The sequence below is a fragment of the Cuculus canorus genome, chromosome 1 (genome assembly GCF_017976375.1).
Source record: "Cuculus canorus isolate bCucCan1 chromosome 1, bCucCan1.pri, whole genome shotgun sequence".
Taxonomy (NCBI): Eukaryota; Metazoa; Chordata; class Aves; order Cuculiformes; family Cuculidae; genus Cuculus; species Cuculus canorus.
Window position 1 is genome coordinate 192,677,356 of NC_071401.1, and position 26,492 is coordinate 192,703,847.

At 40.9% G+C, this 26,492-nt stretch overlaps 1 protein-coding gene across 3 annotated transcripts in view; it reads right to left on the reverse strand.

Moving 5' to 3' along the window:
- Positions 1 to 24,579, reverse strand: part of ERGIC2 (ERGIC and golgi 2) — a 37,870-nt gene extending 13,291 nt beyond the window's left edge. Inside the window, exons 1-11 of one of the 3 annotated variants that reach the window (XM_054055985.1) lie at positions 24,443 to 24,579; positions 17,744 to 17,889; positions 14,760 to 14,868; positions 12,852 to 12,898; positions 11,758 to 11,828; positions 9,780 to 9,820; positions 8,948 to 9,049; positions 7,394 to 7,489; positions 4,927 to 4,982; positions 3,864 to 3,962; positions 2,590 to 2,687 (exon numbers count right to left, since the gene is read on the reverse strand). In XM_054055985.1, the coding sequence (XP_053911960.1) occupies positions 2,590 to 2,687; positions 3,864 to 3,962; positions 4,927 to 4,982; positions 7,394 to 7,489; positions 8,948 to 9,049; positions 9,780 to 9,820; positions 11,758 to 11,828; positions 12,852 to 12,898; positions 14,760 to 14,868; positions 17,744 to 17,849 (825 nt within the window). In that variant the 5' untranslated portion in view covers positions 17,850 to 17,889; positions 24,443 to 24,579. Of the gene's footprint in view, positions 1 to 2,589; positions 2,688 to 3,863; positions 3,963 to 4,926; positions 4,983 to 7,393; positions 7,490 to 8,947; positions 9,050 to 9,779; positions 9,821 to 11,757; positions 11,829 to 12,851; positions 12,899 to 14,759; positions 14,869 to 17,743; positions 17,890 to 20,393; positions 20,528 to 22,571; positions 24,375 to 24,442 lie in introns of those variants that run through there. The other 2 variants (XM_054055983.1, XM_054055984.1) reach the window with 2 other exon arrangements.
- Positions 24,580 to 26,492: the final 1,913 nt, after the last annotated feature.

A 26,492-nucleotide genomic window follows, 5' to 3' on the forward strand; every position in this document is an offset into this window, starting at 1 on the left:
AATAATAACTAATTCGCCATGACTACTCTACACAGATCAGATGCCTCGGTCCTAACCCGAGAACTTCTGGGGTTTCTTCTTATTTGCCTGAATTCTTAAACCAAAAGGGGAGAGTGTGGCTGCTATTAATCTCTCCTTTTTAGAAATGGTTTCAAGAGGGGGAAAAAAACCTCAACATACTCTTAAGTTTCTTTCAAAAGTTTGCTATCATTTTGTTGTTAGTGAAACCTGTTGATAAATGCTCTGCCAGATAAGTCTGGCTGAAAATCTACAAGAGCAGTAGAAAAGAACAGAATTGACTGAAGACAAACTCAGGCATGTCTAGGCTAATAAGAACAGAGAAGACAGACAAGCGAGACTGAACAGAAAAGTGATATATCACAGCTCCATTTCACCCGTAGACTGAACAGTCTGCACTCAAAAGCCATGCAGAATACGGTACAAAATAAAGAGCAGAATATCACTTGGGAAGATACAGACAAGGCAACTTCTCCAGTCAGCTAATGTTGACATAAACCATATCGCATCTTTTGCCACCAAACCAAAGTAAAAAGATGACAAAATAATGTATATGTTATTACCACATCACAGGAATTTTGCAATGGTTAAAAAAATAAACAAAAAACCCCAACCCAAACGAGTGCAGAAAGCCTTCTGTATTTCAGGAGCATGACAACATTCAGGACTAGAGGATGGACAATCAGGCACACTAAGAAGGAAGAGAAGACTACAGGTTGTTAAATAGAAACTTGCCATTGGCAAGGGATAAAATATTTTTGTTTGCTTTTCCTCTGTTGTTTCCCTAAGTCTTACTGGTCTTTTGCGGTTAAATGGTGAAAAAAATACAGTTAAACAGAACAACCAAAACCCCACCCTCAGAAGATATATCATTCTTTTTCCACAAAAAATTTTGATCTGCTTCTGGCTTCTACTCCTGCAGAAGATTTAACCGCTGGTTTCTAAAACCTGTTGAAAATAACTAGCCCTGCATCAGATACCATGATATCAGTGAAGCCTTGCTAGAATTAAATCTTTTTAACACAGAGAAGCGCAGTACCTCAAACATCAACAATAGTGGAGATGATTCTGCCCACACCATTCAAACTCCGGTTCCCAGTCTGTTCACCACTGCCATTAAACCTCACTGTATTCAAGCTTTAGGCGCGGCAAGCTGACCACCTTTTTTCCAGATCTGCGTGCCTACTTTCATATAATAAATGCACTAAGTTGTTCAGTGAATGTTGTTAATAGCCTTTCCCAACTCATCTCTAAGGGTATTTAACTTCAATAAAAAAAAACATCCCCACAAAAAAAAATAAGAGTTAAGTAAGACTGAGCTGATAATTAACAAAAATTATCTTCACAGCACAAGGAGAGGAAAAAAAATTAATACAAGATCTAAAAAATGTAGTAAGGAGTAAGACAAATTTCTGGACCTTAGTCAACAACTAAAGGAGTGCCTTAGCTGTTGCAGAGAAACCATGAAGCAGACTGCTAGATGACCAGGAATGACTGCATTATGAAATTCCTGTTAATTTCTCTCTTCATTCCTTCACTCCACCTTTCACAAGTTTTACAGTGAACCTGTCCCCTCAGCAATCTGCGTGTCCCAAGTTGAACCCCAAGACAACACCTCTATCCTATCTTCTCTAGCTTTCTATCTCTCAGAAGCACAGCATGGAATTGTGAGGAAACACGTAAGTTTTCTCCCTTGGAGAATACTACAAACTATATTACAGTCAACTGCCATCCCTGTCTCTGAATTTCCTTTTAACCCAAGGTATCCTTCTTACCTCTCACTTTATCTGTCATTTTTAATTAAACTTTTTGCAAAAGATTTTCTTCTTTGGCTTTTGAATAAAAGATCAAAACAGAGTTCAGGGTCGGGAAATAAGACATGGAACTGGTACGCAAAAGGCCTTTTTCTTATTTAAAGCAGTCTAAAATTAGCACCTTATGATTTGCCCACGTACTGTGCTGCAATAACTACTTTCTTTAGAGATTTAGAACCTCTCTAGTCTGGAGAATAATTAAAGTTGGTAGTTCGACAAAGCTAAACAAGACAGTTGAGAGAGAGAGAGATGCTTTCCGTGTGATTAATTTTTCATACAAACCACCTTTGTTCCCATTTCTAACCCTTCACAACCAAGTCTGTGACATTCAAGCGAGCTGCTTTTTTTTTGGTTTGCTTCCCACATGGAATAAAAAGCAAAAAGGTGCATTAAATATTTGTAAAGCTACACACAACATTACAGACCTAAAATTTACAGGATTTCACCACCACTACCATCAGCATACACTGAAATGGAAATTACTAAATATCTATCATTAATTCTAATATCAAACTCCAGATCTACAGATGCAAAACACTAACACAAGAAGTTAGCACGTGTCACTAAGATCATACATTTTACCATCAGTGTTACATTATATACAGATAAATGTAGTGCACTCTTTATGAAGACTCTCTTCATGCTAGAGAATGAAAAAACCACAGTACAACTAAGTCTCCATTTTCACATTTGAGCTTCTGTAAAGAACAATCACTGTTAAGATTCTTCTCTGCATGGTTCTCTTACTTTTACTTACCCTTTCTGTCACTGAAAATTGATGAGTTTCTGCTGAAATTTTATACGTATGGAGTTTGGTTGGCACAACTGTGATAAAATATTGGAACATCTGGTTGTCTAGAAGAAAACAAATCTCACTGTTGAATTAAGTACAGAGTCAAAGACCATCTGAGACATTCACTAATAAATCAAACAAATAATATTTGAAATTGTTAATCAGCTAAGCCATTTACAGTAGGGACATTCTTCAAGGAGTCCCAGCACTGCCAAGACTACTGCAGCACCATCTGCACAAACAAAGTTACTCCCCATGGGCAAGGCCTATGCCACATGTGTACTCAAGAGAAATTCACATTTTATCCATGCAATGAAAAGACTCATTAAGGTCAGGTCACTCCAAGCTTCAAATAAAATAAAAGCCACAGATAGTGCTTTCCAGGGCACTAGAACTGAACAAGTTTCACATAGGCACAGTGGTTTGAATATATTTTAGCCACAAAATCGTCCACACAATGCTGGAAGCCCTTCTAAACTGGTTATGTTTTTTCTCTTGATTGGACTGATTTCTTGAGAATTCTTCTAAAGCAATGGGCAAGCTTATGCATTTATGATTGCTCTATCTTCGTGCAATTCCCTAAACAAACACTGATAAAGACAATTTATTTCAACTACTCTAAACCATTCTGGCTGAAACTGCCAACGGACAGATTGACTTTGAGAAAACAGCAGCTTCAGAAGGTTCTGGAGATTGATCTCAGGGGGAATGCAAGTCAGAGGATGTGGCCTAGGTAGCTCTGTAAAGGAGGTTACTGTACTCCTTTACTTATCTATGAGGAAGCAAACCAATACACAAACCGTTCCTCTAAAAGCGTTACAAAATACACCATCGCAGTGACAAACAGGAATAGAATCCAAGATTCTCAGTGCTAGTTTCCTTAAACCAAACCAGACTTATTTTTCTCCTGTTACAACAATAATGAGATCTACGAATCTCCCCTGTAGCACATACTGGTGCAGAACTCTGTGCAATTTGTTCAGACATACCGTAGCTTCAACGCAACACAAATGTGGATGAAACTGTAAATCAGCTCCAGCAAAGCATCAAAGAACAGCAATACTGATATTAAAAAGAAATTATCTATTTAAGATGCCATGTAATACAGATAACTGAACAGTGCATTGCTCGCTACCAAATTCAGCAGGACATGCTATTTGTAAATCACAATATTCATCAAACGTGATAACATTACAAATCTAATTACTGGAAAAAATATAGAAAACAACACAACTTACGATCTGATGCTATTTTTTCTGTTCCATCCAAAGGATTAATAATTCCTGGAATAAGCTCTCCAAATGACAAATGATCAATTCTATGAGAGAAGTTATAGGCTGAAAGACAATACAGAGGAATGAAAAACATTTTTAAACTATGAGATTCTGTAGTCTTCTCAGAGGAAGAGATGTACCCATTTCTCACATTAGAAAACATGTCAGAATATTTCAGACACTGGTGTGCATTTCACTGGATTTGTGCCTGCAACTATATCAATACATCTATGTCTATGTTTCAAACAAAATTCAGATTCAAAATATTTAACAAAAAATTCAATTTCTCTAGAGAAGAACTTCTAGACCAAATTATAACTCCTTCTGAATCAACCCTGGAACTGAAGAGATTTAAAGTTTCATGACAGGCAATTTCTAATTGGCCAAATACTGAAGTTGTTCTACAGCGCAGGTTCTTGTATGCAATGGTATTAAAAGGAATAAAATATAATAAATGAAATGTATAGAAGAAGCATAAGGCATCTACCAAGTTACAGCGTTACTTGATATTGCAAAGGTATTTAAGCTTTGTAATATTACACACTTCTGTTGACATGAATCCATGGGCAGACAATCAGAGTTTTAACCAACACCAAGTTCATTTTTAACAGTAAGTCACCCTTGCCTTACATTACGTGTGGCAGCAAACACATTTATTATCCAGACTCATAACCTAAAAATGAATTTTCTAAGGACAAAGGTCAGAAACTTTTAACCTCATAAAAACAGACTGCAGGAAATACGCAGTTTGGACCAAAATTTTATATGGTATCTGAATTATAACAAAGTACATCTGAGATTCCTTGTTGTTGATACTGTAGAAGCAACCTAAAGATAATACTAGCAGTGTTAAACGTATAAGTAAGCCACTATTGAGTCACAACACTGCAAAGAATACTCTTCACTTTCTTCTACAATGCAATTGCCCAGCTAGGACACCTTTACAACAGCAACCTACGTTAACACGAATTCAGAGACAAAAGCATGAATGAAATTCGATTGTATGGAGACAACAGAAAGAACTTACATTCATGGCTGACGAGGGCTGCCAAGTGTGCATGACCTCGAGGATGTGGTATTGCCCTAAAGAAACCAAGATATGTTTTATGAAAAACTTGTTTAATGAATCCACACAAAAGACACAGTTTGCCTAAAAAGGACTACATAGAAAAACTAACTCTCTCCCTCTATTTCAGTAACTACTTCATATATATATACAAAAAAATACGTGCATACAAATGTTTAATTAGATAAGATAAATATATTTTTAAATAGATATGTTTCAAAAGAGACATGTTTAAATATGTAAATAATATATATGCACTTTACAAACTTACAAACATATAAAGATTGTTGATACCTACAGACAGCCTGAATGACAAGGTACAGGAGCACCAGATTCATGAAAGCCCTCTTAAACAAAATTAATGTCTTGCCTTTTGAGCAATGTCAAACCAAGTCACTAGGCTACCAGAAAAGCCACCAAACCCTACCACATGAAAAGGTGTACAACTGCTCAAGCGATTAATGAAAACATTAGCTTACTTGTTCTACAACTAAGCAAGTTAACTATGCTCTGTATTAGCTCCCTGACTAAGCAAGTTAACGTCAGGCCTGGACACTGACGTTGTAGACCTGCAACGAAAGTACAATGCAAAAGCTGGTAACAGTGCAAAAAGTGGAGAGAAAAGTACAACTCTGCCTAGAAAGTAAAACAGTCCCTCAGCCACATTTCATCCCTGCCAGTCCAGCCAATAATGCAGGAAAGTTTCCCTATTTATCTTAAGTTAAAATGCTACCAGATGCATGTAAGTTTTGGACAAAAAGAAGGTGGAGAAAGACAACGAGATTAGTCACAATACACTACAACAAATAACCAGACAATAAGGTACAAAGCCATAAAAATAAACCGTACAAAGAGAGAAGGAGCAACTTAGCAGAAGTACAAATCTAATGATGAGCAAAAGGAAGCAAAGGGAAGCAAAAGATTACTCGGGGTTGCAGAATTAAGAGACAGGAAGAGAGAAGTGATGGCAGTACAGACAAAAGGCTGAAATGATCAGCTCTGAAAAGGGCTTGAGAAGTTAGACATCTAGAAGCAAATCAGAGAGCTGGCACAAGACCAGAGACAAGTGACATTTGGAGAAACACCCACACAGACAGCACCTGGAATCACATGTGGATAAATTGGAGAGTACAGATTGCATGCTAAGATCTCTGGTGATAGAGGTGGCAGAAAGACAAGTGAGGAGAGCAGAGCTGGAGAGCACAGAGAAAAGTGAAGACAAGTTTGCACGCAGTGTATATAAGCTAATACCATTACAGAAGCATATCAGAAAGTCTCATCACAAATCAAGATGAACTGGCATTTAGCTGCCTAACTATGGTTCTATAACTGCATTATCGCAGCATCGAGAATGGCAGGTATCTACAGTCCATCTATGTTACTGAAGTGTTGTTAAGGAAAACAAAGAGGTACGATAAATATCACGAAGTAAAACTTGGATATTATTGTTAGTGGATTGTGATAGAGTATTGTGTTAAGAGCATAATCAGAACCAGTGTTGCAAAAGTAATCTTTAATGCAGTTATAAGAATACTGCTCAGTTATGCGTAGCCCTGAATACTCTTTAATTATGCACAGCCTTTTCTATGGCTGCTTTAAAGCTCAGTCCGGCTGAATCAACAGGCTGTGCAAGAAATGTCAGACCTAGAATAGGTATTAGACTGATAATAATAACTAAGGATAAAAAGCTTAAACTACTTTGAGTATAGGCATAGACTAAGCATAGGTATAATTCAGTGGAACTGCTTGAGGTTTTCCTTAAAGTTTTAAAGAATAAATAGAAGTGTCTCAAGAAAGAAGATAAGTGATTTTTATGACCGGTGGAGAAACATGAAGCATTACTTCTGAGGGAGATCCGAAACGAGACAGCAGAAATGAATTATAAAGGTGGATTTTAAAGAAGAATAATGAATAGAGAACTGAGAGCCCATGGAAAAATACCAAGAAATTTTCAAAGAAAGAATACCTATTATATAATGTATGTAAGTATCTGTTGATTTTGTGGGGGCCTTTGCTACTCACTGAGGTGATGGCCCAACTCTGAGTTGTTAATAAAGCAAGCCTAGAGTTATCCACAGTCTGGTGAAAATCCTTTAAATACTGTGTACTAACAGAAAAGGAGACATTTGGAGAGGTCAAAGAATGGAAGAAAGCACAAGCAGTTCACTCCACATCAGACTCCTACAGAGGGCCTGTTTCCAAGACATTTCATGGAATTCATGCACTGCACTGTTTTAATAACTTGTGAAGAATTCTTTTAACTGTGCAACTAAAGATACCATGTGGAAAATAACACATCAGTGTATGGAAAGACTAATAAAAAACAGTCATTAACTCAAAAATATAAAAGCACATACATCTACATGCATGCACTATATAAAATGTAGAAGTCCATTCTTTTTATTTTCAGGAATCGAACAGAACATACTTGCCCACAGTTATGTGAAAGTTCCCTGCCACTTTATTGACGTAGAGATGACCATGAATTCTGCATGCATCTGGAGACTGTAATGAATTATCTTCCCTGTTTAAACAAAACCAACATTAGGAGTACTTCAGAATATTCACTGAAAGAAATAACAGCAGTTAAGTTAGATTTCTTTTCCCCACCACAAAGATACAGCACTATTATCTGCAGCCCCTCATCACATTCTTATGGAATTATAGCAGAGACAGTAGAAGGGAAGGAACCTAATACAGGTCAATTTCATGAAACTAATAAGCTTCTGTTTGTACTTGTACTCCAAGATCTGGCCTACAGAGCTAACACAATATCCAAACATGTGAAGAGAAAACATAAGAACATAAGTATATCTTGTTGCCCCTTTTTCTCAATTACTTGTATTAAAATGGTCTGTTGTAGCATAGGAACTTTCCCAACAATCAGAACAAAATATCTTAGTCACAGTAATAACACTGTAGCAAGAACAGCTTTCAACATATTTTTTTTTATGAAACCTTCCTCTTCCCACACTTGTTGGCAAGTCCACAACTCATAAGATATAAACACATCTCAAGCATAAATACCATCTCAAATAGTGCACTAGCAAGCATCACAGAGGCACAGAAGGGCTTAATGAATCTGCAAACATCAACTAAATGAGAAAAATCTTTTTGAGCCCTCTTCAGCCTTGCCTTAGGAAGAAACAACCTATGTGGCTCCTCAAACGTGGAGATTACAGTATGGAAAGTGCATACAGCATCTCGGTGTTTGTTTTGTTTATGTTGAAGTTTTGCTTATGTATTGCTTGTGTGGGTTTTTTTGTTTGTTGCTTTGTTTTTAAGAGGAAAGGCATTTCAGCTTTCATGTAGAAAGCATTTTCCCCTGGGTGTGTGAGGAGGAAATCACGAAGCATCCAGATTCAAGCAGATCAAGCCTTCTGCGCATTAGCCTCTTAGAATTTTGTCAGTAGTTGGAAATAAGTGTAAACAGTAAGGATTCTCCACACAATTTTAACAGGACTGTCTTAGACCAGGGCATTTACTAACAAGACACGTTTTTATTCAAAGGCTGATTCTTCTACAACCATGAAGTACTAGGCGCACCTAATAACAGAACTTTTTTAAAAGTTCCTGGACCGAAAGACAATCTCATTTTAAAAAAGACTCTTGTTTAATATTGCCTTGGCATTACTAATTCATGTTAAGAAGAAAGCATCAGACAAAATGGACTAAAAAAAAAGTCTGTGCAGATTTATGTACGTGTCCGTATTATATAGACATATATACTTATAAACACACACACAAACCTGGGAGCCTCCTCCAAGTTGAAAACACCAGAGGTGTTCATAAAACAACAGTTGTCCAAAGCAAGTATCGATTATACTATTTTAAAATGCAATAAAAAGCAGTAAGGCTTTCTATTCTTACAACCCGATCTTCTGGAGGATAAAAACCCCCAAACCTCACTTCACTAAATGTAAAGTCTAATTAAAGAGGGGGAGGAGAGGGAACGACTGCACAAAATCTCAATTTTTCTTACCGAGGAGGCTGTGCTGTAGAAGCACTTTTAAAAGCACTTTTGAATATCACATCTTGAAGAGAATGTTCTTCCTGCAGCCTACTCTGAATTACCTGTAGCATCCTAGGGATTACATAGATAAGCATGAAAGTATGCAACAATAAAACAAAAAATAACTTTACAATTAATTATCAGCTTCATTGGCAGGTTATCAATTGAGAAGTTAACAAGGTTCGTGTCAGTATTAAAGTGAAACTTGGAGAATATTTTATACGGAGCTTAAAGTTCTGGTGTTCACAGCAGTGTGTTACCAAAATACCAGAACTGGCCAGACTCCCAGATAAGCTCCATGTTCTATTACAAGACTATCAGTAAAGTGACCACAAACACAACCAAGCTACTTCAGTTTAAATGATAAACAGCATGTCAGTTCAGCTATACGAACAACTAAAACTCGCTTGCTTTCACAAGAACATGCCAAGTTGTTACTAAAATTCAGCTATGGCATTTAGATATCAAGCTTTCTGTGTTATGCACCTGAACACCAAATTAAGACTTGCGCTACCAAGCATTCATTTGGAAACGTAAGCTGAGTGAGTCCATACATCTCAGTTTGTAATTCCCTGACCCGATTCCACAAATAAGTCCAAAGCCAATTTTTTTTTCCATAACAGAGATCGCAAGTAATGAGAAAAGCAAAGTAAATTAGTATCTTTTCACAGGTTTGCACTCTTAAATTACAAGCAGAACTGTTAGATCCCAGACACAGTTCTATTATGTGACTGGTGTTCCTCTTAATGCTTAAGTTCCAGTACAAATAATACAAACCATAGGCATGCATCTCGGTGTTTACCTTTGCCATTCCTTTTGTTGTGGACTGAGATCAAACACTACCTGAAATAAAAACAACACATCTAGTAAAACATGCAGGAAGTATTGAAGTCCCATCCATGAAACCCAGAAGAGAACTGAGGTGTGGGAGGCAGTGGGGAGTTATGATCAACTTCACACTTGGTACCACACGCTGGAGTTTATGAAAGGAGTTGAACACAGTTAGTGTTCAAGTACAGCAATTCTGTCCCTTCCCTCCCAGAATTACTCAATTGTTTGCATTTATAACTTTCATATCTTTTCCTAAAGCCAACCTACCTTGAGTCAGCAGTCTCTGCCCTTCCAGCCTTGACTAATGTGGGCTAGAAGCAGCAAGGGGCAATTTGATTCTAAGTGATATAACTGACATGCATGGGTTTATGCAAACAGCAACGAAACAAGCAGAGGAGCAATCTTTGAAAGACAAGGGTCCAGGTGCAGATTGTTTATGTCTAAGGTCATCCCACATTGAGTACTTCTTTAAGACAAGCTACCAGACCTGCTGTACTTCAATCAGCACAAGAACATCCCCAGTAACATCAAAATTCAAACCTATATAGTTAACACTGAGGTACTCCAGACAGTAAATTCAACAGCAATTAATGCTTAAAACTACTCAGAGCTATGGCAAAACCAGATCAAGTACAGGAAGTTTCCTCTTGCTAAGACTACAATCACTGGGGCAACTGCTACCACGCAGCAGCTACAGCAGTGCAGAGACGACTGTCCAGACAAAAAGAGGAAATGCTCCAAGCAGAATAAACAAAAACAAGCTCATTCCCCTTCCCAAGTACACCCTTTCATTCAGCCATTTCCTCCTGCTCACACATGAGTAGGAATTTGGACAAATGTGTTACAATTTGGAATATGGTTCAGTTACCAGATAATATAATAATTACAGAAGTTACATTCTCTGGGTGTTCAGTAAGTGATAAATTACACTCACACATGGTGAGGGGGCTGGAGAACAAGTCTTACAAGGAGCGGCTGAGAGAGCTGGGGTTGTTTAGCCTGGAGAAGAGGAGGCTGAGGGGAGACCTTATTACTCTCTACAACTACCTGAAAGGAGGTTGTGGAGAGGAGGGAGCTGGCCCCTTCTCCCAAGTGACAGAGGACAGGACAAGACGGAATGGCCTGAAGCTCCGTCAGGGGAGGTTCAGGTTGGATATCAGAAAAAAATTCTTCACAGTAAGAGTCATTGGCTACTGGAACAGGCTGCCCAGGGAGGTGGTCGAGTCACCTTCCCTGGAGGTGTTTAAGGAACAGGTGGATGAAGTGCTTAGGGACATGGTTTAGGGAGTGTTAGGAATGGTTGGACTCGATGATCCAATGGGTCCTTTCCAATCTTGTGATTCTGTGATTCTGTGATTCATTACTTCAAAATTTATTGTATTATGCAAGCAAAACCACTTTAAGAGCACAGGCTTACACAGTTCGAGAGCTTTCAGTTCATAACACAGAAATTAAAAGGATAATGACCAAATTTATGATCTTCAATGCCATTCCAGATTAGAAGACTATCATGGTGACTCCTTTTTAGCATCATAGTATGCTTCTTGTTAAAAAGCAGTTACATCAATTCTCTTTTTATAAGAGCTCTGATAGTTTACCTTCTGTATTAAATACTGCTAGCATTTATCTCTAGAATTTACACATGTAAAAATAACTAGTTGTAGAAATCATGAGCTTGCTAAGAAGCACTGCTGTGGAAGACTGCTGCATTCAAATCTGCGTTTATTTGCAGAAAGTGTACACACAGAAATCCCAGCGCTGGCCTTTTTCCATAGCAGATTCCTGAGGCGGACACTGCAGACCTCACTCAAGGATCAAACAATACTTGGGGAGGTTCCATGCAGCCCCAGCTGTGGAAAATAAACACACAGGCAAGCAAGCCAGCCCCAGCAGTGCTTTGCACCAAGCAAAGAGCACTTCTCTCTTAAATAAAGTAAGAATCAACTTACAGGTTCATAGATCAGCCCATCTGCAGAGGCAACCATTGTTTCTGCTAAATCCAGAACATCAGCCCCCACATCTATTTGAAACAGGGATGAAAATATTGAGCCATGTAGATGATCATAAACAAACACACAAAAAGTTCAAATTGAAATGAAGTTTCACAGCACAGTGGTAAACTTTTGGTACAAGTTACTGCTCCTTCAACCTATCCAACCTTCAACATGAACTGATGCACAGCGACCGGAAACAAGCTCTTCAGATTTGCAATGTTTTGTCACTGATCTAACACCTACAGAGACGTTGTATGAACCACATACACAAGCTTTCTTGGATCTGTTATTCATAAGAACTTTTTCCTGTTTCATAAGCACTGAATCCAAACCAAGACCAGTCAAATCATAGGATAAAGGTTTGCTTAGTTCTCAAATTATAAAAAAATAACCAGAATTCTCAAAAGTTTTTATGCTAACTGGAAAACAATTGAAAAATATTAAAATAAATTTTTAGAGCAAGAAAGGAGGACTTGTGAGACAAACACGAACTGTGTAGTACTGATATACCATACAATTAACTTGACGTTTAACCTAGCCACTAAAGTGAGACTTGAAGACTTGATTGCATTCCTGGCAGAAGTAATATTCTCTCTCCTTCTCAGTCCAGGACAACCAAAACCACATCCAGGTGTTCATCAGAAGGATGAAACTACCTCATGGTTCCAGTATTGTTAAACAGTAGACCAGGTTAATATTTAAGTAAGTTCATAAACAAAAGGTGTCATAAATTCCTGCTGCTGAGTTGTGTCTCACAATGAGCTTTTTGAATATTCCAGCTAAAGAGAGACGCAAACAAGAGCCTTTTTTAGCTGAGAGATAAAGCAAAGTTCTGCAAGACGTGAATGAGAAGGCATAAATACTTTTCCTCACATCTCCTACTGATTTTTTCAGCAAGTCATATGCCATCAAGATCAGTCCATACCACCAAGATCAGAAGAAACATCACTGTTATAACACTTCGAACAATATGCAACTATATTGCAAGCAAACGCATGCTCTGAAAAGCTTTTAAAGTGTTTCCAAAGTTTCACTAATAGAATACTTACATTGACACCTCATGGCAACTGTAATATCAATATTGATTCTTAATTTACTATAAAGAAAAAAAAAAGGCAAAAAGCTAGTAAGTACCACTGAGTACATGTATCAAAAGACATATTACTAGATTCTCAAGTTACTTGCAGAAACACAAGTCAAATAAAATTTACACCAGTAAAGATAAAGTTGAGCTGTTTAAAATTCAGATGAACCAAGATAAACTTTTACTTACTAAAGCATTGATGACCACTCATAACTCAAGAGAGAAATGCATCAGATTTGCCTGTTGTATTTTACTATGGAACTCCAAACAGATTTTTTTTGAAACATTACTGGCCCAAGAATTTGTCAGATTCTCATTAAGAATTAATGGAATGTAAAAGAAATTACACATTTCTTTTTTCCACACAAGTGCAATGAATTTCACAGAATGCAGTGGATAAGGACAACATAGGAGTTACAAATCTAAAACCAAGTACTATATTTGAGCACCTTCCTCCTGTTTTGTCTTTAAGACAGTCCATTCTATTTCCAATCCTAATCAGAATTCCTCAGAACAATGATATCAGGATCAGGCTAAGAAGCTGCTAAAAGCAGTTCCCAAAAAATGCTGCCATGTCATAAAGATCGTCGGTTTAGCTACAGCATTCCTTCTGGAAAAAGCTCTTTTGTCAAAAAAGCTCCTATATTATAATAGCAAAATGCCTTGTATGTTAAGATCCTTATTCTGAATGTTTCTGTAATGACGGGTGGTAAAACAGATCTCCTCATCACGGGGATAAAAACAAACCAACACCCAAAAAAAACTCAGTCACACCAGAAGTCTGATTGTACGGCATTCCCAAATACTTCAGGCATCAACTATTATTTTTCATGTTAGTTTCACAAAAGTCATTTAAACTACAATGAACAAATTCCTTCACTATTGTCATATGGTCCTATCACCTCCAGAGTGCTCTTTCTGGGAACCTGGCTAACCACAAACAGATCACAGAAGCGAGGGACTCAACACTGGCTCAGTTCAAGATCAGACATCATTAGGAGACAGAAGAAAAACAGTTAAAGTGATATCAATCTCCATTGGTTTAAACTGCCCCAGAATCACAGGTTGAGCGATCAGCCCAAAATCAAATTGGAAAATCTGCAGCAGGACATTTCCACAGTCCCATAATACTCTCCTAACCACTAGATTATTCCTCTCATGCAATAGCTTCACTGGGTAAATAACCTACTTCAGCAAAGACCTAAATGTGAAAATCCCATCTGCCTGAATGGATTTATTCTAACTTCAGTATTCGATTCATCTCCTTTAAGTTTCTCATATTTTTTATTTTTTCATTACAGAAACCTTTGGTATTTCTGATGTACAAGACATCCAATTAATTGATGTAATTTTAGCCTGTTACCACAGCAACTAGTCAAACAGCTTTTAAAGTTATTCCAGCTTCAGACGCCAGATATTTAGAGGTGTTCAGTGCACAAAATCTCCATTAACTTCACATGGACTCATGGGTGCCTGACTACCTCAGGAAGTAAGATGAGCACAGTCCACACATGCACATGAAACCAATATCTTCAGCTATAACTGGAGGCAAGATCAGCAGCAGTCTCTAGATAACACAAAGTTCTGAGTTGTTAACATTCACCTCCAGCAGCACAAAACAATCATAAAATGGCATGGGTTGGAAGTGACCTTAAAGATCATCCAGTTCCAACACCCCCACCTGTTGACTGCTTCGTTACAGATGCTTCAATTTCTCTTCTTCACAGATTCCAGAAAATACAAAAACCCAAGTCAACCAACAGAAGAAAAATGAAGTCCTTTCAGTATTTCATTTTTAATTTAAAATCACACAAACATTTTAAATCTGCAGACAACTTAGATTTTAAAACGAATAATAATGAATAAAATTTACCTAGTAAAATCCTTGTCTACTTCATATTCATATTTCATCCATGTGTCCCGATACACCGTGAACTCCATTATAGTAAGGAAAGCTATTGTCGTAAATGCTATCAGAGAAACTGAGTGGTCAAAAGGAAAAAAAAAAAGATATTAGATTGTGAGAAATATTATTTAGAAACATAAGCAGAACAAAATTCTAACATCACAGAATCTGAGCATTACAGTACAACATTGATAACTTCGATTTCTAAATCCATAAGGTGCTCTTAGAAAAATGTTTTCATATCTATAGTATTTGCTTTTATGTAGCAGAGGAAAAGAACAAGTCTTGCCTTTACATCATGAAAGAACTTTTTACATTAAGTACAGTCAAATACTAAAATGATAGGGAAGTTGTGAAATCCCTATATAGAAGACTTAAGAACAGGTTATGCCCTCCTCCACATACAAAATAAAATGCCCACAAATCACTGTCAGGGCTGGTCTAGGCAAACTCAACTCTAAATTCAAGCCTGGAAGGAGAAAGCGCACCTTGAAATCCCTTCAAGCCTCCAGTTGTTTACAAGCTGAATTTTTGTAACAAGTTTATGTTTTTATATCTAGTTTTAGAGATAAGAAACTAGCAGACAAGAGAAATAATATTCATAATATGCACTGTCCAGTTAGGAAAAGTTGCCCTGAATATATTACTTGTGTATAGATGCACAGTCAGGAGTCTGTAACCCCAATATTTAAAACAATTTTCCCTCTGGTGGTAAGAAATGTGTAGTTATCCATTCTACCAGCAGCAAAGTAAGCGAAGAACTGATTTGAAATTATTTTTAGGAAGAAAACTAATTGGTGTATTCAAATGGTATATGTGCCTCCAAAGCAGCCTATTCACCACACTTGCAAGTTGTACAATAAAGGAAAACACCATCCTGCTGCACAGAGTCAGAAACAAAAACAGATCCACCTGCTACACCCCTTTCACTAAATCACGGATTCACTTAAGTTGAAAAAACCCTTTTCAATTAAAGAGCACAAGAATGATTTGTACAGCTTATTGACAGTGTATGTTTTCCATCTGCATTCTGTGGAGCACTTCCATGGAGTGCGTGAAGGGCATCTTGAGCAAAACCAGCCCATTGTTGGTAGTATTCAATTCACTACACAGTGGTCCACAGCCCAGAGGTGGCAGCAGGGACATACAGGCACTGTCCTACGGGATCGGAAGAGAAACCACTGGCTACAGCATTGACTGCTGCATTATCAATAAGTTTTCAAGTTCTAGCTTTCAGCTGAAACTATGTAATGAACATATAGGTGAAAGCCTTCACCTCAATATATACTGTGAAGGCAAATGCACTAATCAATTAGCTATCTGACAATCAAATTCCTTTTGGAGCCTAGTAGACCAGACTCAGCCCAGCTATGCAACAGCAAAGCTGGAGCCATACAGTCCCTCCGAACACGAAGAAACAATCAGAGCCACAGCTGCTTTGAGCAATTCTGAGCAAAGGTATTTGTGGATATGAACATGAAAATAGTCTTGTAGCACTTTCAAAGACAGATCCTCTTTTCTGAAGGCTCTCCCAGCCCCAGAGCTGAGTCTCAGCCCATTTGAAAGACTGGTACTTCTTTTGCAATGGGTTTTAAGGCACCGAAAGTCTGAGAACAGTGTCTTCTTGGTATGTTTTGCATCCTTATCACACCAGAAAGTAAGGTTGGAACATTAATTCTGAATAAAACTGGAATACTATACTAAAATTTTATAATAGCATAGAATAAGATAATCCTGTATCGTCATTTATAAGGTTACTGGGATAAACCACAGAATGCTAAAGCAACTTCTGGTGTTCAGAAATTCTTAAGGCATCTTTCACCAAAGTGAAGTCCTCATGACAGATGGTGCTATACTACAAAAAAGGAATTTTTAAGCATTTGTTGTCTTTCTAAGAATTACAACACAAAAACAACTCACTTGCTTTCTCAGGAACTGGGACTAACAAAGAGCTATTTAATCAGCTTTCTTTATATACAATAATCCTTTAATAATTAACATTGCCATTCAGGAAACATAGCAACAGATCCTTGTGATATTTACCTCTACACAAGTGGTGTAACAACTTCAAAGGCTTATCTGCAGATTGCAAATGCTTCTTGTGCCTTTTATCCAACTGAGTTTCAGACAATCACGCATAAGAGAGATTTTTCTCCTCCATTTCAAACTAACTGCTAGCAGTTTCCTATCTAAGTGCAAACAATTCCAACAGTCCAATAGACAAAGTCACTATTTCCAGACCAGGCTACCTCTAACCCAACCCAACTTACAGGCACCATTTTCTGTTTAGATACATATAGAAAGTTACTTCCTACAGCTACATCTTTTGAGAGAAGCTGAAGTGATTAATAAGGACAGTTCAAGCACATGCCCTAGAGTAGCGTGTTTAGTTCTTCAAATGGCTTTCCTTACACTTAAAATCAACTACGCCTTCAAGCCAAAAAGGTTTAGAAAGCTGCTCTTCATCCTAATGCTTAACTTAACCAGCTCTTAGACAACTTTGGAAAATGTTTTTCCTCTCTTATGAAAGCACAGTACTGAATCCAACCTGCATTTCAGCTAATGCTGACAGTCTCACCCAGAAACCTGACAAAGAGGACAGAGCTTAGTGAGACAACAAATGACAAAGTTTTATTACAACTTCAGCACAGCGCACTTCCAGTTGTAATTGGTTAGAAGGTTTTACAGTGAACCTTTACATTGGTTTGAGTCTTACCAGTTTCACTCAGAAGCTTCCCCTGAAATAACCAATAAATGCATCTATTCAGATAAGATACTATATCTTTACTTGAAGGAGATGAGCTCTATCAGTCCACAAAAGAAACCAATTCTGGCAAGTTTCAAATTAACACAGATGCCTGTCTTCCTCCTATTGAAGTTTCAATTCCCAATGCATGCTAGACTGAGCTAACAGCCAGCATGAATCATGTCAGCAACTCAATAAAGCCTACCTGTGCCTCCACTCGCTGAAGTCTCCACGTAGCTTTCAGGAACCTTTGGAAAGGCATCCAATTCTTTCATCAAATTCAAGGTCTTCTTCCGATTCAGTCGCCTCATCTTCAGCACACTCCTCCACCTCTTCCTTCATATATTCTCTCTAATTTGAGAATAAATTGTTGTGATGAGAAGGCATAAGCCATGCTGCCCAAACCGACCGGCTATAATTACAAAGCAATAAGAAGGCAATCAAAATCTAAGAAATACCTTTTCAAGAATCACATGCTAGACAAATGGATGTTCACTATTCCTGCAAGAAAACTGCTAAAATTGGCCTGGACACTGCTGCTTACGTTCCAGCCACGCCCAGCACTTTCACTATTTAATTACCATGACTAATTTCTTTCTCAATCAAATTCTTGTTGGCATTAGATGTATTGAATTTTGAATTAAAAAAACCAAATCCATTCCTGAAGCAAGCTTGCTAAACAGACCTGACAAAGCATGGAAGTCACTGGTTTAGCAGGGAATATCAAATAGCTTGCATAAACTCAGAACGATGTCAAACTGCTCTGGGGTCTTATACTCAGTCAATATGTGCACATGCTATATGCTAAAGTGCATTTCACATTTTCACAGCTGCAGAATTTTATGGTCATAATAAAATCAGCAGTTTTTCCTGTATGAAAATGCTCCCTGAAGCAAATTAAGTATCAAATCCTAGCTCCATCCAGCAGAATCCTTTTTGTCCATGACACAACCTCTGCTCCACTTGGAGTTCCTGATAGCTAAGCAACAGGATGCTGAGAGAAGCAGCTTGCCTAGGAGATGCTGTCTCAAACTGTTTCAAACTCATGCAAATACGCTTACAACCCCATCCACCAAGAAACATGCCGCATGTTTTAACAAGTTGGCACTCCTGCTTCCTTCTGAGGAAATGCTGCACTTTGCCCAGAATTTCTGAAGCTATGAAAACCATCGTGCCTTTACTGTAACCTGAGTACACGTCATATTATCATCCCCTATTTAAAGACACTAAGGCAGGCAAGCTAACCTACACTGCCATCATCTTGTATAAAAATCTGTTAACTCATCTCTCCTGTTTCAAGAGCACATCAAGCCTCCACCATGTACTAGTGAAATTACTCTGGAGACGTTCCCTGCTCTGCCCCTCCCTGGTGCTGAGCAGGTTTCTTACTGTACAATAACAAAAGAATAGGCTTTGCTGGAAATGGAAGTTCACAGATGAAGAGCCATGATCTATGCCTGCAATCTCCTCCACACACAAATTCACTTCAGGCCTTAGCAAGGAGATACAGGCTCTGTGGTTGGCAGGAGCATCAGTCAGGTCAGCCTGCAGAGACCAACAACAACAACAAAAAAAAGAGACTACAAGAAGGATGTCGAGGCTCTGGAATGTGTCCAGAGAAGAGCAACAAAGCTGGTGAAGGGGCTGGAGGAGTCTTACGAGGAGCAGCTGAGGGAACTGGGGTTGTTTAGCCTGGAGAAGAGGAGGCTGAGGGGAGACCTTATTGCTGTCTACAAGTACCTGAAAGGAGGTTGTAGAGAGGAGGGTGCTGGCAAGCTCTTCTCCCAAGTAATAGGTGACAGGACAAGGGGGAATAGCCTCAAGCTGCGCCAGGGGAGGTTCAGATTAGACACCGGGAAAAAAATTTTCATAGAAAGGGTCATTGGGCAATGGCAGAGGCTGCCCAGGGAGGGGGATGAGTCACTATCCCTGAAGGTATTTTAAAAGATAGGTAAAAGGTGTTCAGGGCCATGGTTTACTGGCAGATATGAATGGCTGGGCTTGATGACCTAGGAGGTCTTTTCCAACCTAGTGATTCTATGATATGATACTCTGTGTATTGCAGAGGATTCAAAGGCAAAGTGGGCAGAGAAGATAGAGGCTGGAACAGAATTTCAGTTACAAAGCATCAAAAAAAAAAAATCAGGGAAGTAAGGTCCTGTCCTTACTACACCACATCAGCAGGTTTTAAAGATTTATCTCGACTACACTCAAGCTTAAAGAAAAGTTGGAAAAGTTAGGAGACAGATAAGGCCAAGCAGCCGCTTGGGCACGAGGACTGGAGCGGTAACATTCATCAGCACAGATGAAGAACTGAACGGGTCGCCTGCCGTCCTACGGACAGCGCTGAAGTCACCTCAGCACGTTTTATTTGTCTTCCCTGCTGTCACACCTGTAGGAGCAGACCGTGAAGAGCTACAGGATAAACCTAGAGAAGGAGAGCACTTTACCACCAAACTTTCTAAAAGCCCCTGCAGCAGCGAGAATGCGGTTTTTTGTAACCCAGACAGAAGCCGCCGACTTATGTCTTTAATCCCGCACGAAGGGACTCACTTTCCGTTACAAACCGAGCCAGAAGCGGGCACCTCCCCCCGCCCAACCCTCAGCCGCACTGAACGGGGGGGATTCAGAATCCCCCGCTAAGAAACCGGCACGTTATCAATCCACAGCCGATTATTGAAGAAACGATTAGAAGCGTCAATAGAAGGGGAAGGAGCAGAACGCAAAGGGCGCCGGAGAGCGCGGCGCCCGCTCCCAGCCCCCTCGGACCCCCCGCGCCGCCCGGCCCGGCCCGGCCCCCCCCGCGCCGCCCCAGCCCCAGGCGGGCCGAGGCCGCTCCTGCTGCCCCCCGGTACCTCCTCTGGCCGTGGCGCAGCGGGCGCGGAGCCGCGATGCCCTGCTGGGCGCCCACCGCGCTGAGCATGGCCGCACCCGCCCCGCCGAGCGGCGGCCGCGCCCGCGCATGCGCTAAACCCCCGGGCATGCGCCGGCAGGGGGATGGACACGTGGGTCACGGAACAGCTGGAGGGGGAGGGAACTTAAAGCCCAGCCAGTTCTAACCCGGGCAGGGACACCTCCTACTAAGCCAGGCTGCCCAAGGCCCCACCCAACCCGACCCGACCTTGAGCACCTCCAGGGATGGGGCAGCCACAGCTTCCCTGGGCAACCTGTGCCAGTGCCTCACCAACCTCATTGTGAACAATTTCCTCTCTATGGCTAGTATAAATCTGCCCCTCTCCAGTTTATACCCATTGTCCCTAGTCCTATCACTACAAGACTTTGTAAACAGTCCCTCCGCAGCTTTCTTGTAGGCCCTTCAGGTACTGGAAGGTTGCTATAAGGTCTCCTCGGAGTCTTCTCTTCTCCAGGCTGAACAACCGCAACTCTCCCAGCCTGTCCTCGTAGGAAAGGTGCTCCAGCCCTCTGGTCATCCTTGTAGCCCTCCTCTGGACCTGTTCCAACAGCTCTATATCCTTCTTATGTTGAGGATTCCAGAACTGGGCACAGTATTCCAGAGGAGGTCTCACAAGAGCAGAATAGAGTGGCAGAATCCCATCCCTCGCTCTGCTGGCCACGCTTCTTTTGATGCAGCCCAGGATACGGTTGGCCTTCTGGGCTGTGAGCACACATTGCCAGCTCATGTCAAGCTTCTCGTCGACCAGCACCCCCAAGCCCTTCTCTGCAGGGCTGCTCTCAATCACATCATCCCCCATCCTGTATTGAAACCACGGATTGTCCTGACCCAGGTGTAGGACTTTGCACTTGGCCTTGTTGAACCTCATACGGTTCATACAGGCCAACTTCTTCAGCCTGTCCAGGTCCCTCTGGATGACATACTGTCCTTCCAGTGTGGCAACTGCACCACTCAGCTTGGTGTAAACAGGAACAGAGCTCCCTGTTCGGCCTCAGCAGCAGATCCTTCAGGGGCCTTGGGCTCTGGGAACAGCAGCCACTGTGGCGCTGGGGTCTGGAGCCACCAACATGACTGTATTCATACAAACATGGAATGGTTTGGGTTGGAAGGGACCTTAAGGATCATCCAGTACCTGAAGGGGCTACAAGAAACTGGGGAGGGACTCTTTGCAAAGGCTTGTAGTGACAGGACTAGGAAGAATGGCTATAAACTGGAGAGGGGCAGATTTACACTAGACTTAAGGAGCAAATTCTTTGCAACGAGGGTGGTGAGGCACTGGAACAGGTTGCCCAGGGAAGTCATTGATGGCCTCTCCCTGGAGGTGTTCAAGGCCAGGTTGGATGGGGTCTTGGGCAGCCTGATCTAGTGGGAGGTGGAACTGGATGATCTTTAAAGTCTCTTCCAACCCAAACTATTCTATAATTCTATTATCCAGTCTCACCCCCACTGGCATAAGCTTCCACTGGATCAGGTTACTCAAAGCCCCATTGAACCTGGCCTTGAACCCTGAACCAGGGGTGGGGCATCCACAACTTCCCTGGGCAACCTGTGCCAGTGCTTCACCACTCTCACAGTAAAAAATTTCTTCCTAGTATCTAACCTAAACCTCCCTTCTTTCAGCTTAAAACCTTTATCCCTCATCCTATCCCTGCACTTCCTGATAAAGAGCCCCTACCCAACTTTTCTCTAGGCCCCCATTAAGTCCTGGAAGGCTGCTATAAGGTGTCCCTGGAGTCCATACTGAATAGCTATGAAGAAGAATTTATGAAGCTGTAAGTTACCGAGTGATAGTTTAAAGTCACGTCTATCAAGCATCTGAAAAGCACACTGGAAAAGCACTATAGCCTGCTTGCAGTGCTAGTACTGTTCCAGGTGCTATGGATAGAAAAGCAAGCAATGTTTGAAAAGTGGCTATTTCTTCTCTTAAGTCAACAATGCATGAAAAGTCTTTAAGAGAGCATGTTATAATAGCAGGGAAATACAGATTTTAAGCTCATAAGCCAGTCTTCAGACCTGAAGTGAAAAAAGTAAAATGTCTCATTTATGCCCAGAATCTCTGTTCTTTTCCCTGTGTTGGTGGAGCCAATAAAGAGGTACTGCCTCTCACCACAAAACTTACCCCTTAGAATCAGCATCATTTTATCTCCAGATTTTTCCTTACAATTGCAGCAATTCGTCCTCCTCTATGCTGGTGTCCCCTGTAGTCTTTACAGCAGTGCTGCTGCCAAAAGAGACTTACAAAGCCAATTGTTATCATGCTCCTGTCACCACGTCCCCAAGTTCACAAATAGCTGACCCAACCTAGATATGTCCCTACAGCCAAAAGTGGGGAGAGATCTCTCATATCTTCTGGAAAGTACTAACTTCTTAGGTGACATCAAAATTATTCAAGAAAAAGTGCTCCATGTAAGATTTTTTAAAATAATAAAAAAAAATACTAAATATTTATATCCGTAGAAAAGAAAGGCGAGAGAGTGAAGATGCTGGTATTTTTTGATGAGGCAAGCAGATTCAAAAGTATTTTTTGCTTTTTAGGGACAAACAGTGGATTTCAAGGAAGGAAAGATGATACGGCAACATGCTGATGCCCTTGAATTCTGATCAGTCTGTTTTGATCATTTTGGCAACCATAATAACAACTGTATCAGAGAGTCAGAAAGAAAAAGGAGGTGAGACAACAACATTACAAGAGAAATAACCAGGTCAAACACATGTTCATCTCTATATTTGTTTCCTCATCTCAGGAGCAGGAGACAGCTTTAGCCACAGCACTTAAAGCTCTTATATTGACATGCCAATGGTCATAGGGTATAATTCAGCAGCCAGGGATTTTGCTGGCTAAGCCCTGTTTTCCCTTGAAATGCTTTCAGCACTGAGGCCTGGAAAGAGCAACCAATAGATCTGGTTATCAGCTGCACATCAGAGAGGCTCAACAGATGTTCTTGCAGGCTAGGAGCTAACGCACTCCAATATCTGCTCACAAACAATAATGGTCTTGGTATTAGTGCTCAACACCGCATTGAGATGCCTCTTGTACAGGAGAAGTGGCACGGGACAAAGCTGCTCGCAGCTTTGCACCATTATAGTCATTATTTTTAACTACAGATGTCTTGATAGGATTTTATGAGGGAAAACACAGTAAATATTTTTAAATGGAGCAAATTATGTAGTGATAACACTTTGCATTATACCTATACTATATATTCAACTGCTAAAGTCACACAACAGTGATCACACTGCATCTACCAAATACCATGCTATTCAAATTCAAACTGTGCTCCTTTCCTCCTGCACGTGCTTGTTTTCCACTCTCCTGATCACACCTCAGTAGTGGCAGCCTGTGAGCACCCGCCAAATCACCTTTGGGAGCCTGAAAGGAACAGGGAAGGAGGAAGAAATCCAGCCGTCAAGCACAAGCCACGCAGGCAAGCTGGGGCTTTGTGTGCATTTGTTTCACTACGTTATTTAACAAGATCCTGAAGTACCCCAAGACTTGAGCGTAGTCATTTATGTGAAAATACAGCCACCTTGCCAAAAAAAAAAACCCAGCACCTCTAACCACTGGTGATTTATGAAGTCCCTTGTTGTGTGCAAGGAGAGGAAACCACATAAGCTGTCTCATGATTCTATATCCGTACGCTTAACAAACCACAGATGAAGCAGGACAGAAAAACACCCGCAATTCCGAGGCATATTTGGCTGTGAAGCACCTTGATATCAGAGTGACAAGGGTAGACCAAACAAGAGGAGCAGATGCAAACATGCGGATCCCCCACCTGCCCCGAGAGCTGCACGCAAGGCGCACAAGGCAAACTCAAGCATTTCGAGCCTAAACCCAAGTCCCCGCCGTCTGCTGCTGCACACGCGGTTCACGACGGGTGAAAAGGCGTTTTGGAAGCGCTCGGGAGAAAGGGCGAAGCAGCGGGCCGGGAAGCGGGAGCGCCGGAGAGGACGGAGCGGGGGCTTGCGGGGAAAGAGCAGCCGCTTTACCGCAACGTGGGGGCGTCCAGGTGGCATTTGGGAAGGAGGAGGAAACAGGTGCAGACGAGCAAATACGGACAGGAGGGCGGTGGGAGTGGCTGGGAAAGGGGTGGAAGGGAAGGAAACCATGGAGCGGCGGTGGCTACGGGAGAGCCCCTCGGCCAATCGGAGGGAAGCACGCCCGCAGGAATCCGAGCGATGAGGCTGCGGGAGCCGCCCCCGAGGGGCGCTGCCGAGCTGGAGGGGCGCTGCGCCGGGCGGTGCTGAGGGAACCGCGCGCCCTCAGAGCGGCGGCGAAGCTCTTTGGTCACCGGGCGGTTTCGTTTTAAACGACCCCCGCTTTAGCAAACGCGTGAACCGGTTTGGGCAGTCATCGATTGGCTCGGGACTGTCCCTCCTGCTGATGCAGCAGCCGGGACAGGCGCAGGGACAGGGGAGGGAAGCGGGCCGCATGACTTCGTCTCGCCGTCTCTCTTCATCGCCCCTCTCCATCGCGCCTCGCACCATCGTCCCTTTCTCCATCGCCCCTCGCACCATCATCCCTCACACCATCGCCCCTCTCGCCATCGCCTCGCCCCACCGCCTCGCCCCATCCCTGCAGGCAGAGCTGTCGTGTCCTTGCCCAAATGCGGGATGGAGTCACCCTCCCATGTGTAGGACCCGCAATTGAATCACGGTGCAATAACCCAAGTGTTTGTCTTGGGATTTTGTCCATTGTTTCCCATTGTCCATGTTCCGGGTGCATCTGTAGCCGGTTTAAATAAAAGCAAGATGGCAATGGAAGGAGGCCTCAGCCTCTGTTCTCCTGCATCATTCTTCCAGCTTGGTCCCCCTTCTGATCTTTTGAGACATCATTTTTAAATGATTTTCATGAAAATTTCTTTCCGTAGGTCTCAAGAAGCAGAACAGTCCAGTTCACTGAAAGGAAAAAATATATTGAAGTTACTTGGGCTATCTGAAACTACCTCATTTGCCACCAATTCATTGTGTAAATGGACAACTCTGTTCTACAGAATCACCACTGTTTTAATAAGTGATCCAAACTTATTTACCCTTACAAGTCCTTTTTAAGGTACACTAATTGTAATTCTTCTTTTTTACTATTTCTGTGACTTAGCTAACATTTAAAATGCAATTTTTATGGCCTCTTCATGAGGCTCATACTTCACACACAGGGAAGCTGGGAGAAGTACCATATTGGAGTGAAGTACTGTGAAAGCTGTGGTTAAAAATATTACAATGTAAACTTGTTGGGTTTTTTCTCCTTTCTCCAAGAATTTAAATTATTTGGTGCAGACAGGTAACTGATACGTAGTTCTGTCTTTCACTCAGAGGAGATTTGCTATATGTTGTTGATAGATTGTATGGTGGAGGGGGGAGGAAGGGAACATCAGTCACTGAGCTGAATTCCTGTCTAGATTACAGATGTCAGGTCAGTAATAAATCCTGATCTATCACCACTTGGCTATTTTTGGTCATTAGATCATGATTAGAAAGCAGAAATATTTTGATAATTGATTAAGTTACATAAAAACACTAATCCTTTTGTGTAATGGCTTCGTGAGATGCCTAAACACTCAGCACAAGGCCAGCAACTATCAGGGGACAACACTAGTGTACATCATGACCGTCAGTATTTCTTTGATTTTAGTGTTCTGTTTTCCATTCTTTGGAACACAGTTTTCCTGGAAAGATGTATGACCATTAATAAATAGGTTTCTCAAAGATTCTTTGAAGTTCTTTTCACAAATAATTATATTTTTTTTTTATTCTTTTGTTACATATTTGCTGTGTCCTAATATAAAGCTTGGACTTGAAAAGTATCACTGGTCTTAAAAACCTAGATGGCAGGAAGGATTCGGGCTTCTACAGAGCTACCTGGTTGAGAACAATGTTAGCTGGCATAGTGGAGAGGTGTGAATTATTTGCTTTTGATAGTAGAAAAGGCATTGCTATTTGTTAATTGCATAAAAAAACACTGAAGTTTTTTTCAGGGTTCAGAAGAGGTCTGGATAAGCCATATGTGAGCTGATGTTACTAGGATATTCATAAGTTTGAC